The sequence below is a fragment of the Anastrepha obliqua genome, chromosome 6 (assembly GCF_027943255.1).
Source record: "Anastrepha obliqua isolate idAnaObli1 chromosome 6, idAnaObli1_1.0, whole genome shotgun sequence".
Lineage (NCBI taxonomy): Eukaryota > Metazoa > Arthropoda > Insecta > Diptera > Tephritidae > Anastrepha > Anastrepha obliqua.
Genome location: NC_072897.1, coordinates 70,052,630 through 70,068,110, shown reverse-complemented (window position 1 = coordinate 70,068,110; position 15,481 = coordinate 70,052,630). Strand labels below are relative to the sequence as shown.

The window sequence follows — 15,481 nt, the reverse complement described above, 5'->3', positions numbered from 1 at the left end:
CTTCCGCGGTTACAGTAAATGGCGAGCGTTACCGTGACATGCTCAACGAGTTTTTGTTTTCAAAAATTGAAGAGGATGACATGACCGACATTTGGTTTCAACAGGACGGTGCAACTTTTCACACTGCCAAAGTTACACTCGAACTTTTGGGTACCGTTTTTGAATTCTGATATCAATTGGCCGCCTCGGAGCTGTGATTTAAGCCCCTATAGTAATGCTTTTTGGTAAATTTTATTGATCAAAACTGGAGTCGGCGGTGAACACAAATAAACCGCCAAATCCTTTTTCGATGAAGCAACCCCAAACATGAATTTTGACTGGATGCTTATCAGTACGTTAATGCTCTCAATTATCAGCCCAAAAGGAAGATTTATCCGTAAATATTAAGTTTGCCCAATTCCAAGTTTTTTTTCATTGTGTGATAATGAGCGGTTTTTTCAATGTGTTCTGGAGTTTGAGACGTCTTCGAATCGTGTCTGTGGATACATTAGCCCACTTTCCCTGAAAACTGCATTTAAATTGGTGGCCAAATCCTTTTTCGAAGAAGCGGCCCCAAGCATGAAGTTTAACTGGATGTTTAACAGCTCGTTGAAGCTGTCGATTTTTACCCAAAAGAAGGATTCATCCCTGAATATTACGTTTGCCCAATTCCGTTTTGAATTTGCTTTAGGCCATTCAAATCTTTTTTTAAATGTATGATAATGAGAGCAGCGGTTTTTGCAATGTGCTCCGGAACTTGCGGTTTTCTGTACGTAAATGTCCTCGAAGCGTGTCTTATTCACACCACTTTTCCTTAAAACTGTTTCAGCTTCACGCAACGATGAATTCAGTTTTGTCGCAAACAAATCAATGATCTTCTGATCTTGCTTTGGAGAGGTATTTATTTAAGCCTTGTCCGGGGGAGTCGCTAACGTGTTTAACTTGGGCGTACCGTTGCACCCAAGTATTTATGAATGTCTTCGACTTCTTCAAATATTTTGCTACAGATGCACGTGACATTTTTGGACCTTTAGGATTTGTAGATAGGAACACTGCTTGGAATCGTGTTTTCGTTTCACTTGAGATACAAAATTTTTTTGAAGATCAAATTTCTCGACCTTTCCAACCTTTGAAAGCTGCGTTGTTCTTTAAGCAATTCTTAATAGGTTTATTTGCAAGTATTACATCCGAATTTCTATATAGATACAACATATAGGTCCGCTATTTATATTTCTGGCCTAACTATGGAAAAATTAAAATTGGTGGCTGAAAATGGTTTCATTGCTTTTCAAAATATTATCAGCGATGATCACTATACTTATGCATTCGTTTTAACCAATTTTCGAGGCACTTTGGCTGATATCGTTTCCAGGGCGGTTTTCAAGTTCATATAAAATCTTATTGATGCTCATCATATAAATGTCCAAGGCTGCCCCAATCTCACGATATGTGACATGACAACCTTGCTCTATCATTTCGCGCATAACATCGATATTTTCTCTCACAACAAATGATGTTGGACTACTTTCCCGGAATTCGTGAGTGAAGCAACAGCGGCCACGAGAACATTTATCGTACAAATTTTTACAGTGCTAAATGATAGTGACAATTATAGCTCCTTGAAAACAAAATATGTTGTTGTCCTACCGAAGCCATCTTGTATGGATTCGCCTTGGTTGCCATATAGCAAATACGGCACAAAGTACCTATACCACCGAGTACCAATATCGAAAAAAGGATTGAGTGAAGAAATTACTTACAAGTACTTACTGTACGGATGTAGGCCAAGATCTTTTCCCAAAATTCGCCACAATGACGACACAGAAAGGCCCAATTGTTGAGAACGTCGTGTGAGCGACACATTTGCGTCTTCTTGAACTGAAGCCCTGGCGGCAGCAATATTTTCAACACTTCGTGCACTTCTTGCTCTCACTGGCACCGGAACATTATGTAGCGAAAACGTAGATACAAATTTTTTCACTAGACGGTCGATTGTCGAACGGGATGGCTTGTTAAATGGACCGTAAAATGGCCGTAATGCTCTTAAAGTAGCAGCAACAGAACGATTATTTTCATAAAAAATGTGCACGATTTGCAATCGTTGCTCAAGTGTGTAGCGTTTCATGATGAAATGTATACTAATGAAGTTTACAAATGACAAGCGAAAAATAAAAAATATTGCGTCGTTCGCCCTCCCTATCGGAAAAAAGTTGAAGCGCACCTATTGAAAAACGCCTTACAGGTATAGAAGAGGCAGTAGTTGTGCGCAGTTTGCTGTGATGGTCACTGCGGTATCAATCAAGTATAAAAAATTGTCTTCCTCTTAACATGGAAGTAAGAGTTTCGTTCACCACATCCTGCTGTGAATGGTAACAAATGTAGTAAACAAAATTTTTTTTGTATTTGTCTTAAATGCCGCCGAAGGTTTGAGAATTTTCTCGTTCTGTTTTGTATGTTTTGTTTTTCAGCTGTCAAAATGATTAAAATTAGTTTATTGCCAAAATGTTCTTCAGAAAATTTTACATTTGACTTAATATTATAAAACTAACTACAAAAAGTGAAATTTTTATTGTAGGTACTCAAGGTGATAATTTGGCCAACAAACCTTTGCAACAGCATCAGAATCAGCCACTACAGCCATTAATTACACTTGTAGAAGAAGCCGTACATGGTAAAAAGTCCGACTGTATTCAACAGCAACTAGCTGTTTCACAACAATCCCAGCAACAACAACCATACCAACAGCCCCATCGAGTGCCACAAATCACTTCCAAGCAACCGCAAGTGCAAGGAACTGCAACCGCAAATTTAGTTATTAGCGACAACATTAATAGTAACATATCCAAAGAACGTGCTGCTGGAGAAAGTAATAAGCGACAACAAAAACAAAACTACAGTGCTAATACCGCAATTAACCCGCCGATTAATATTTCGGGATCGACAGCAGCTTCGGAAACTATTCAAAATCCCAATATTGCGCCGACACAATTTCAACAAGATTTCCCGTCTAATGAAATTCCGGGGTCACAAGCACCCGTAATCGTGGAGGCAGCCGGAGCATCTGAATTGTCTACAAATTTGGGAACACAGATGCTAGTGACTGAATTAAATGCGCATAATATGCAACTTACAGAAGTAATACATACTGACGATAAACAAAATGATGCACATGGTGCTGTGATCAAAGAAGTGAAACAAACTACTAATGGCATAGAACAATCGGAAGCGAGAAATAGTGCTGCCATCACACAATGTGCTGAGATTTTGTTAACGTCGACGACTGAAAACAAAAATAATAATAATTCGATAGATGAAGCTGTGGTCAATCATGTTGACAATAATGTAAGCAGAAGTAGCCAGTCCTCGTTGATTGACACTAAACCTGCCCAAGATCAAGCCCCACCCCAATTGCAGCAGACGCATAGTTCCATATGTAGAAGTAGTACAACGCCGGTAATTGAATACCATGAGACTGATCGTGCCCTCCATCAACAACAGCAAATATCAAATAATATAGAAGAAAATTCAAAGCAAAGTAGTACATCCACAATTTCAGGTGATATTACGGCTTCTGCAATGACAGAAAACATAACTACACTACCAACAAGTGAAATAACAGACTCAGCAGATGCGAGTAGTTGTGTTAAAAATGGTAACAGTGACACCGAGAATAATGCCAATGCAAATGCTGACGCTTCTGGTAATAATCCAACCATTAACAGGCCATCCGAATCAGGCGGCAGCAATACTCCAGGTGGTAACGATCAGTCATTCTCGCAACAATATTTGATAAACTACTATGAGGGCCAATGGTCACCTAGAAACCCAACAGGGAAAAAGCAGTACGGCAGAGAGCAACTTTTGCAGTTACGGGAGTCGAAGGCCTCGCGCCGGCAGCCTGAAGTGAATAATATATCTATATTACCGACACCCAATTTGATGCCATCCTTCGTCCGTAATCCCAAACGTGTGCAATCTATGGTAGGTTCATTGAGCAGTAATCGCGGTGCGGCTGGGGGCGTTTCTGGAGTAGATGGCGGCGCTAACTATGGAAACAAGCAGACTTCAATGTCAGGAGTTCATGGCCGGGGAAGCATGAAAGGTAACATACACAATATATATACATTTTTTACATTATAAAGGGTTTTCTAATAAGAAGTGTTTTTTTTGATATTCAAAGAAAAATGCTATTTTTTAATAGAAATGATCGGATGTTTATTTCATTATAAAGAGGAAGGTATGCCGTTAATAGTGGAAAATAGCATCAGGCAAATTACCACCACACGACCACGCTTACAGCACAATATCTTTTTCATGAAATTTACCATAACCGAATTGCAAAGGGGCTGCCTTATGTCCTCGATAGCCTCACGAATTCCGTCTTTGAGGTCTTGAATCGTCCCTGGGCTGTTGGCGTAGACCTTATCTTTCACGTGTCCCTGAAGAAAAAAGTCACAAGATGTTAAATCACAATACCTCGGTCGCCAATTGTGATCACCTCTTCGAGATATAAAACGGCCCGGAAACTTTTCCCGTACAGATCGTTGCTTTTGTGGCACGCAGCGCCTTCTTGTAGGAAATAAACGTTGTCCAGATCAATACCATCCAATTCCAGCCATAAAAATCATTAATCAATTCTCCATAGCTTTTTATGTATTTAAATACACCTGTTATGGAAAAACCCTTTTATACATTTTTTACATTATATATACATTTCTTTACATCACTGTACGTAGTTTATCAATTAATTTGCCGAACAGCTCTGACGCGGCATTAAGCCTTTTCCATAAGAGCGAAAGCGGGAACGTTTAATAAATTCGTACCACCTTGATGTGCGCTAACACATTTGATCTTTTCGGTGTCCACACTCTAAGCTAATCACATACATTTGTATATATTTTTCTAAACTTTTTCTGATAACAATTGTTCTTGTGCGTTGTTACTTCGGCAAACAGGTCGTTTCAATACTCTGTTGCACCAAAACTAGACCCGTGTCTTTAGTTCGGAATGGTGGAAGCCCGATTCGCGCTGCCAGATATCACTACCGACCACACGAAATATTTTACGATAGTTGCTGAAATTGACTTAGCAGTGTTGTCACACTCTACGGGTACAAATGCAGCTGTATCCGTTGTCGGCAAGTACGACAAATTAACTGCACGCCAGTTTCTCACATCGCAAGAGAGACAGTGGTGCTGTCCTAGCGTTCATAGTTCACCATATCGAACAATATGGACTTATCGATGTAGACCTTATAACCTATTCAGCTATCCGGTCAGACGATGTCGATATTGAAATATTCAATTTGCCGGAACTGAAGAGTTAGTTCCTGAAACTACTTGTGCGGACGACACTTCGAGATAAAAAGGAAGATGAAATAATGGGTGCCCTTCGTCCTTGCTTTTCAACTTCTATATCGCCTGGTATTAGTTATTCGCAGTGAAGTAAGCTTCAAAACTGTCACAATACAGTCATCAGGACTGCGACGGGGTGTTTCCTGATGATTACCCTAAAACATCCCCCCAAGAAGGCTATGATGCTCCCGGTTAATGTTGCTCAGCAAACTCTTCCCGCTGGGTTGCTACCGCAAAAACCGCCCCTGCAGGCACTTGCTAGAGGCTGAACCACATCCCCGGCGAGTCAGGAGGCATATATTCAACTACACTGACAACCACCAACCTATTCAATTACCCTCTTAAACCCACTCACTTAGCACCTCTCTTTTTTTGGATGATGACGGCTGGTGACTACACTGTACTGGCAGACCTTGATGAAAGTAATTGGGCAAAGCTACTGTACTGTACCAGCAGACCTTGATGAAAGTAATTGGCTAATTGGCTACGACACGTGCAACAAACATATCTTGACAACGCTGGAGGGCCATATTGAAAAGTTAGCTAAGAAGGCCAACAACATAATGGAAGTTTAGGCAATGAATAGCAAAGTGAATGTCGTCAGCACTCTCGATGATACTATATATCAACTGCAATCTCTGATTTGATGATCAGATTAGTTAGACTGGAGCTTAATAACCATCGTAGCGCATTGCAAAACGAATACAATCGTGACGGTGATACTGCACGCCTGCAGTCACCTCGAAAGAACGTGGTAAACGCAATTTTCTGACGATACCATCGTCCAATTGGGGAAAGTGCAACACGATGTCTCCAGTCATGCGCTATGGCAAAACACTTTCGGAAAACTTGTCACTCCTCCATCTAGAGCGGCTACCATGGAGGTTGACACTAGTTCCAGTCGCCATTACGTCGGGATAAAATATATTCCCAAAAATTTCTCATCGATGCGGGAGCTGAGATTTTAGTGATAACCAAACTTTCGCAAGGCAGTGATGGTACAATAAGTAAGAAATTAATATGCACATACGGCGTGAAACGCAGTATGCTAGACTTGGATTTACGCCGAGCATTTTCCTGGACTTTTTGCAATACTTCGACATTTCAGTAGAGTAAACAATTAATTAATCATCGACATGCCGTTACACGAAAGCGTGCCACCTAATCTGGTGCATTCAGCAGATATTCCTAAAACCATTTGGTTTATTTGCGTTTAAGTAAATGTCGTTTGGTCTTAGGAACACTGCGCAAACTTTCTAGAGATTTCTCGATGGAACTGTAAAAGGACTATTGTTGTTCGACGTAGTACTCGTCGCTTCCATGACTCCGGAAAAGCTTGCAATACACCTCGTGCGGCAGTTTAATCGCTTCAATGAGAGAGAAAGGTCAACTACGCCAGGATGAGATTTTTTGGCCATCTCGGGTCGGCTAAAGGTATGAAGCCGTTGCCACGGAAGTTGTGTTCTATGCCAACCACAGTTTACCCTATCCGAGAGCAAAAGCAACTATTAAATGAATCTCAAAAGGTTTCGGTTGAAAAGCAATGTTCAGAGACTTGCGAAAACGAGTACGTAGTTTTCCCGCATGTCAGTGATGCAATACTCTACGCTCTATGAAAGGAAAGCTTCACCTTTTTTCTATTCCTGCCCGACGCTTTGAGAATATAAATGTAGATACCGTCGAACCTTTCAGGCCACATACCGCTCAACCTGTGAATCTGTTTCTAAAGATGGTTGGAAATCATTACGTTATGGCAGCCAAAATTGAAACATGCTAAGGGCTGCTGAAGGCCTGGATAGAGCTGTTGGACACGTGTATCACTTCAGATCAAGGATGACAATTTGAAAGCTCATTCATATTACTTACTCGCTACCCGTAGGCGAACGAAATGGTAGAAAGGTGGTACCGTGTGTTAAAGGCCTCACTTAGATGTCTCTCGACGGACACCGTTTTGGTGGGTTTAAGATAAGAATAATCGTAAGGGAAGACTAGAGAATTATCTGTGGTACAGATGCTATGCGGCCAGTGCGCTTACCCAGCAGTTTGCTGGACATCGACAAAGTCATCCGGTAGACGAACAAAGTTTTTACGTCAATTATGACATTAACATTACTTACATTTCCCAACCACTAGACTAACGCAAATCTCATAGCGCGGGAAGCCGAAGGAGCTTGCGTTGGTTGTCAACAGGTATCCAAGAACGTATACGATACTTATTTGATCGAAACGAGTCAAAGTTTTCATCGGTAGGCTTAAGCCAGCTTATATTTTGAAATAATAATAATAAAATATCGATCAGCAACGAAATCAATGGCAAGGGTTGCGAACAAGGGAAACCAATCTATCGTCACAGGAGCAAACTTATGTAGCAAGGCTTAAAGACACATAGGGAGCGGTCCACACGCCACCAGGCAGCCCCTGCCTCAACGACTCCGTCGTCAAATGCGTCGGCACTTTAAACTGCGCAACTTCACAACTCCCTCCCAGGCCCTCAACCCTCCTGCTCCATCCCCAGGGCGGGGACAAACCAGCAGCTTTTAGAGGTGCTCTGGCCTGCGCACCACCCGTGAGTGGACACGCGACTATGTTGCCCCTGCTGCAGAGCTCTGCACCCACAACCGCCCCCCGTGGCGCGACCACCCGACACCATCAGGCTGCAACAACAACTGCGGAACGCACAGCAGGGCCAACTCAGACAACCTCACGCGTCCCTCACACCCCAAGTTACGACTACACTCCCGAGGAGCTTCAGGCTGTTTCACCTTAACTACAACGGACTCATGAGTAAGATTGATGAGATAGTCGACTTCATGAGTCGACATGTAATCAAGATAGCTTTTTTCTGACTACAAAGGATGGCTATTACGTGCACAGAAAGGATCGCGAGCGAGGCAACGGTGACCTAGCGTTTATAGTTAACCACACATTGCAGTATCTTCTAATCGATGAAGGCATCGGCCCGAGCGATAGCACCTACATAGAATGTCAGGGTATAGCTGTGCGATCAGGTGATGCCGAGCTCAAAATATTTTACAATTGTATACCCTCTGTCACCTGTTGCCCGGCAGGATATCACCCTGATATTGGTGCGCTCATTAGAGGTGCAAACCGTTTGGTAATAGGTGACTTTGATGCGCATCACCATCTTTGGCATTCAAGCCTACCAAACTATTGTAGGGGGCAGCACTTAGCAGAGCCGATAGACGACTCGACATTCAGCACAGGAAACGATGACGCCCCTTCCTTGACCACTCTCATCATCCCTGACAAGTGGAAAGCAGGGAGAGTGGTCCCACTACTGAAACCTGGGAAACCCGCCAACCAAGGGGAATCTTATCGTGCGATAACTCGCGTTTCCCCAGTAGTAAAGACACTTGAAGCCCTCCTACTCCCACTCTACACGAAACATCTGACCCCAGCCCCACACCAGTAGAGCTTCCGATGAGTGCATAGTACCACAACATTACTCACCGCCATAAACACCCAGATCAACCGCGGGCTTAACCAAAACCGCGCCTGCAAGAGGACTGTCCTAATAGCGCTGGACCTGGACCTAAAGATGACTTTTGGCACTGTCAGCCACTTCACGCCAATAGATGACATTTTACAATCGACACTGCCGCCAGGGCTGAAGAGGTGATCCGCGTACTATATGAGTGGTCGACATCCGTCGGTGATATTTCGAGACCAAACCTGGAAACAGAGGAAGATAAAAAAGGGTGTTCCGCAGAATGGTGTTATTTCACCCATGCTTTTCAACTACTATATCTCGAAACTCGCCCACCCATCAGAAGGAGTCTCTCTGGTCTCCTACGCCGTAGACTGCACGATAATGGTGTCGTGCAATGACATTGATGGCCTGTGCGCCAAAGTGAACGATTATCTCACTTGCCTTTCTCGCTTCTTCACTGCGAGGAATGTTCAACTTTCGCGCAAGAAGTCCACGGCGACCCTGTTCAGCACCTGGACAAAGGAGGTCAAACTGTAACTTAAGGTAAAAGTCGACGACACACCAATACCGACTGTCAACAACCCCTTGGGAGTTACCTTCGAAATCTTGGGAGTTACCTTCGAAAGTTTACTGTTCTCTGTACATACAACCGTTATTGCCACTAAAGCTTCAAATCGCAACAAGGTCCTCAAATCGCTTGCCCGTAACACTTGGGGAAAGACAAAGAAATGTTGCTATCTACATATAAGGCAGTTGATCGGCCGTTTCTAAACTACGATGCGCCTCTCTTGTCGCCTGAAACTAGTGATCCGCTCTGGAGAAAGCTCCAGACTTGTCAAAATATTGCCATTCGGACAGCGGCGGTATGCCTTCTGATGTCCTCACTACAACACCTACACTACGAGGCTCAGATGCTCCCTGTGAAGGAGCTACCGTAGGTCCCACCCATGTAGACATCTGTCACCTCTCAGATACCTCCTCAATTATGCCGACTTAATCCAGGACAAAATAAATCGGCAAATACTTGACCGGCCAGTGTACAGACAGACTATAAACAACATTCACCGGGAGAGACTTACCACCTTCTTAAGCTCCCGACCCCCGAATGCTGTTATCGGAGTCCAACCACCACTACTAACACCACTCAACTTGTCGAAGCAACAAGTTTTCCTGGCCTATGAATAGATGAGCTAGACGAAGACGACCGGCGATTTTTACAACACTGACAGGGTTAAGTATACCGCTACAACAACAACAAGAAGCGAACGCGCCGTATAGTTTTGCCTATTATTCTGTATCTCTTTACATTTAGTATTAAATTAAATAAATATTGTAAATTTAGAAGATAACATCTACTATATATATGTATATGTATGTATATATATTTTATTTCTTCTCATGCCAAAACTTGCCATGTTTACCACAAGCTCTGATTGCGTTTTGCTCCTGTTATTGTACATTATTCTAATTTGGATAACTTCACTACGCAAGCAATAAGCTCATAAATGTTTACTCTCCCTTTCCGTAGTAAAATTGTGTTTGTTGACAAATTGCTAACTAGTCATAAGTCGGAACTCTAGAAATTTCATGTTTAACACTTGTATTAATTTGCTTTCTATAAAAAAATAGGAATGATACACGTGAATCTTTCACTAAACCAGGATGTTAAACTGAATGAAACTGACAACGCCTGGCGACCTAGAGTATTGGTTAAAGGCACCGAGGCCGAAGCCGATCCCGAGGCTAAAGCGAAACGTGAAAAAGAGGATCTGATACGTAGATTGCGAGGCATATTAAATAAGCTAACGCCCGAGAAGTTTGATGCTTTGGTTGAAGAAATTATTAAGCTCAAAATCGATACACCTGATAAAATGGAAGACGTAATGGTCCTTGTGTTCGAAAAAGCTATAGATGAGCCGAACTTTTCCGTTTCATATGCTCGTCTGTGTCATCGTTTGATTACTGAAGTGAAAGCGCGAGACGAACGCATGGAAAGTGGTACAAAGACTAACTTGGCTCAATTCCGTGCAGCTCTATTAGATAAAACAGAACGGGAATTCACACAAAACGTTACAAAGAGTAAAGCAAAGGAAAAGAAGCTGCAACCAATTATTGAAAAAATCGCTAAATGTACTGATGGAACCGAAAAGGCTGAATTAGAAGCGCAGCTGGAAGAAGAGGAACGAAAAATTCGCCGACGTTCCGGTGGAACAGTTCGTTTTATAGGAGAACTTTTTAAAATCTCTATGCTTACCGGAAAGATTATAAACTCATGCATTGAAGCCTTGTTAAATCCCAATTCGGAAGACCAGCTTGAATGTTTGTGTAAACTTTTAACGACCGTTGGTGCAAAATTTGAGCAGACACCTATTAACACGAAGGAATCCTCTCGTTGCTATTCTTTGGATAAAACAATAGGTCGCATGCAAGCGATAGCTTCTAAATCAGACAAAGAAGGAGCGAAGGTGAGCTCACGTGTTCGTTTCATGCTTCAAGATGTGATTGACTTACGGCGTGACAAATGGCAATCTAAACGCAACGAAGCTCCAAAGACAATGGGCCAGGTGGAAAAAGAGATGAAAACTGAGCAATTGTCTTCACAATATTACAATTATGCTGGATCCGTTTCGGGCGGTAGTGGAGGTGGTTCCAATGGAACATCATCTTTAGGTTCTGGGGGCAAACGGGATGAACGTGGTCGATATGCCGACTCACGTTCAAATTATGGTGGTAGTCACAGTCAGAGAGGCGATACTGGTAGCCTAAGGAGGCAGCAGGGTGGTGGGAGTAGTGGTAATAATGGTGGGAGCGGAGGCCACTCAAATTCCAATAATGACGACAGCACATGGATTGTTCAAACTAGTAAGGGAAGTCGTTGTTTAGATACGAACAAATTGGAGGGTTTGGTTAGTATCTTAATTGTATCTAAATTTGAGGGAACTCTTTTTTAGTTTCCTAATTCTCTCTACGTAGACAACCGCCAATAACTTCGACACTAAGAAAATGGGCGGAGTTTCTCAGTTTATATGGTCACATGGATCACGACAATCTTCTACACCCACGTCGACTCCTACGAATTCCTTTGCAGCTCTATCTGCACTCAGTGATACTAATAGAAGTAATGACAGGGACCGTGATCGTGACAGGGACCGAAGTGGGCCTCGCAGCAAAGGATCATACACTAAAGGATCCATCGAGCGCGAACGCTATGGTAAACACGACCTAACTATATATATTTTTATAACTTAATTTATCCAATATAAATGCTTTAAATAGGTCTGCACCCGCGATCTGGTTCCTCTCAGGCATCTCGAGAAAGCTCTTCTTCACGGGGACCCCAAACATCACGCTCAGCGATGAGTACAGCTGTAATGCAGAAGTCTATGAGCCACTCTAAATATACACAGCAGCAATTGCCATCATCGAATAGAATAACAAAAGTATCTCAAAAGTTTTTAAGGAAAGACATAAAATGGCATAATACTTTTTATTTTAGGCGACGCTTTCGTCGACAGGGTCATCATTACATCCTCAACGTGGAATTGATACATATTCCCATTCAAATCAACTAGGTGAAAGCAGCAGTAGCGGGACACCTACTGAGCCGCCAACTGCAGTTTTTGAAGTATCTAGCTCTGGTGATATCAGAGTATTAAAGTCGATTGTTTCAGAGATGATAGAAGTAGCATCAAACTCTAAAACATTGAAGAACTTTGTAGAGCCATGTATACTTCGAATTCGGGAAAGTCAACGTAGCGCTCTTTTGTATTATATTATGACAGATTACTTGCATTTGCAACATGTAGGAAAACTGCAAAGACGTTATTTGGGCAATATAGTGGTTTATTTAATTAACAATAATTTTATATCCCGCGAACATTTTCTATTAGCTTACAAGCAATTCTGTGAAATAGCCAGTGATTTAGCGCTCGACATTCCTGATCTCTGGAAATATATCATCGAATTTACGGGTAATACAATACTAATACTAATAATAAAAAAGATACTAATGTTATATAATATTATAGGGCCATTGGTAAGCAAAAGATATATAACAGTCTACGATCTTTGGAATAAGGAAGTGAAAGGGGATAATGCTCCGAGCTTTGGAAAGAAGTTCCTGAAAATATTTTTGGACTACTGTTTAAGTGAAATTGGTCCTAATTTTACCCGTACCATGTGGAAAAAGACGAATATAAAATGGACAGATTTTATGGATGAGAGTGAGGTCAAAACTTTTATACAAACAAATGTAGGCCATTAATTATTAATAATTTTTGAGAATTTATTACCATAATTTATTGTTTTCGTACAATCGTTTTATAGAAGTTGGAATATATTGACAACGAATTAATACAGCCTACAATAGTCATTATTGAACCGAAGGAAGATTATATAAATAGAGTTGCTGAGAAGGTGGAACGCTTGTTAAAAGAGGAAACTTCGGCAGGTTGTATAATAGATTACATTAATGTACGTAATTCTTGCTTTTTCAGATATGCTGTGATATTTTCTATAATATATTTTCATGTATTCATATTCAGGGAAATGTTGTTGATATTGATAAGCACTTTATCAGAAGTTTAGCTACTAAATTGTGTGATTTTGCAATTTCATACAAGGAAAATAGTTATAAGTTGGATACGGAGTGCTTCCAAAAAATTTGCATACCTGTTTTACATCGGTATATTGATTCAAAAGAAGAATATGAACTAGAATGCTTATACTCAATGCAGCTATTAGTAGCACGCCTGGAACATCCCAGAGGTAGTCACTGCAATTTTATTTCATTGCTTTGATTTAAAATCTTTCCTAATAGGGTTGCTGAGCGATCTGTTTGGAGAACTTTATGATGCTGATGTAATACCACAAGATTCTTTTATTAAGTGGCGGGACTCGAAGGATCAATCAGCTGGCAAAGGTGTGCTACTTATTACTATTATTTTTTATCGCCAATTAATCTAAGTTTGTTAAACATTTTTTAGGTGTCGCTGTCAAAGGACTTAATCCGTTTTTCAACCATGTACTTAGCAGCGAGACTAGCGATGAAAATAATTAACGGAACTTTAATCAACAACACATGCCTTTAAGGAAAGACTACATCCATAATATATGTTTTAAAGTGTATGCAATTAGGAAGGTCTTATAAATATTATTGTAAATCTTTTATCGCATATAAATATATACATGCGTATAATGATAGAAGCAAGCTGAAAATGATATATACTTTTTTTATAACAGTAAGGAATATTTACGAAAGTTCAAGTGAAAATATATTAATATAACTATTAAAGAAATGAAATCAATAGATAATGGAAAATTGGTATAAAAATGAATATAGGATAAGATAATCTTATAAAAATATTAGGGACTTTCTTTATGTTCAGAATGGCTTAAAATTTGTGAGAACATTTATCTATGTAAAAAGTGAATAAAAACTAAGGAACAAGTTGTTGTATGAATTGTAATAGAAAATGATATTATTCCGATGTATGAGTACTATGGAAATCATACATGAAATTAATACCTTTCAGATCTATCTATCACGAGCGGTCATGATTACATCTCTGAGAGATTAACGTATGTAAAATATAATAGTTAAGCTTATTGTAAACAAGTTTTTAAACCTATACATCAACTGAAACGAAAAAAAAACAAATGCTTTTAAATTAATATTGTTTGTTTGTTAACAGTAATAGAAGCCCCGATAGTGTAGGGTATATCACCAGCCGTCTTCGTCTGGCTCATCTAAAGGTAGGCCCAGGAAACATGCTGTTGGGTTGGTTGGGGTCCAGAGGGAGAGGGTTGTTATATGAGTAGGTTTAAGGGGGCATGTGAAAAGATGGTTAGTGTCACATGCCGGACATATGTTTGGTATGCCGGGGTCAATTCTGGATAAGTAGCAGTTTAACCTGCTACAGCATTCAGAACATAGTTGTGCCAGTGTTACGCGTGCCTCACGGGAATGCTGTAGCTCTTCATCTGCAATAGGTGGGGGTTGGTCTCCGATTACGGCATTCACAGGGCGGGAGCTTAAGAAGGTGGTGACGGTCTCCAGGCGAATTTCGTTTATTAAATGTCTAAATACTGTCTGGTCCAGTAGATTTCTGTCAGTTTTGTCTTGGATCTCGTCGGTATAGTTTAAGAGGTGTCTCCTGACGCGCCTAGGAGGCGGCTCTGACTCAAGCAGGTGTGTGCAAGTGTGAAACCTGCGGCAGCACCCCAGCAGGAACTGCTTGCTGAGCAGATTATTGAGCTCCACTACATGGAGCATTTGTGTCTGCGAAGGTGTTGAATAGGGGACATCAGGAGGCAACCGGTCGCTGTCAGAATAGCAGTATTTTAGTATGTCTGTAGCTTTTTCCACTGCGTGTCACTAGTTCCAGCCGACCAGACAGGCGCAGCATAGTTCAGAACCGGCCGACCAATTGCCTTAAATGTCAATAGCAACAGTACCGGACCGGCGCTAGCTATTGTTAGGTCAGGCAAGCTGCTGCAATCGCCCACTACCCTGGTGGGGGCGTCGTCGCTCACAGTACTGAATGTCGAATCGTCTATTTGCTCTGCCAATTGCTGTCTGCTACGATCGTTTGTCAGGCTTGAACTCCAAACATCGTGATGCGCATTTAAGTCACGTGCAACCAATCGGTTTTCACCTCTGATGGGCGCACCTATATCACGGTGATATCCTGCCGGG

The 15,481-nt window shown here is 41.4% G+C and overlaps 1 protein-coding gene across 2 annotated transcripts in view; it reads left to right on the top strand.

Moving 5' to 3' along the window:
* The window catches only part of LOC129249816 (eukaryotic translation initiation factor 4 gamma 3), a 61,499-nt gene extending 47,042 nt beyond the window's left edge, over positions 1 to 14,457 (top strand). For both annotated transcript variants that reach the window (XM_054889473.1, XM_054889474.1), the window contains exons 2-11: positions 2,555 to 4,081; positions 10,414 to 11,690; positions 11,758 to 11,995; positions 12,061 to 12,224; positions 12,281 to 12,755; positions 12,813 to 13,036; positions 13,111 to 13,257; positions 13,329 to 13,551; positions 13,604 to 13,705; positions 13,770 to 14,457. In XM_054889473.1, coding sequence (XP_054745448.1) covers positions 2,555 to 4,081; positions 10,414 to 11,690; positions 11,758 to 11,995; positions 12,061 to 12,224; positions 12,281 to 12,755; positions 12,813 to 13,036; positions 13,111 to 13,257; positions 13,329 to 13,551; positions 13,604 to 13,705; positions 13,770 to 13,843 — 4,451 coding nt within the window. In that variant the 3' untranslated portion in view covers positions 13,844 to 14,457. The remainder of the gene's footprint in view (positions 1 to 2,554; positions 4,082 to 10,413; positions 11,691 to 11,757; positions 11,996 to 12,060; positions 12,225 to 12,280; positions 12,756 to 12,812; positions 13,037 to 13,110; positions 13,258 to 13,328; positions 13,552 to 13,603; positions 13,706 to 13,769) is intronic.
* The last annotated feature ends 1,024 nt before the right edge of the window (positions 14,458 to 15,481 follow it).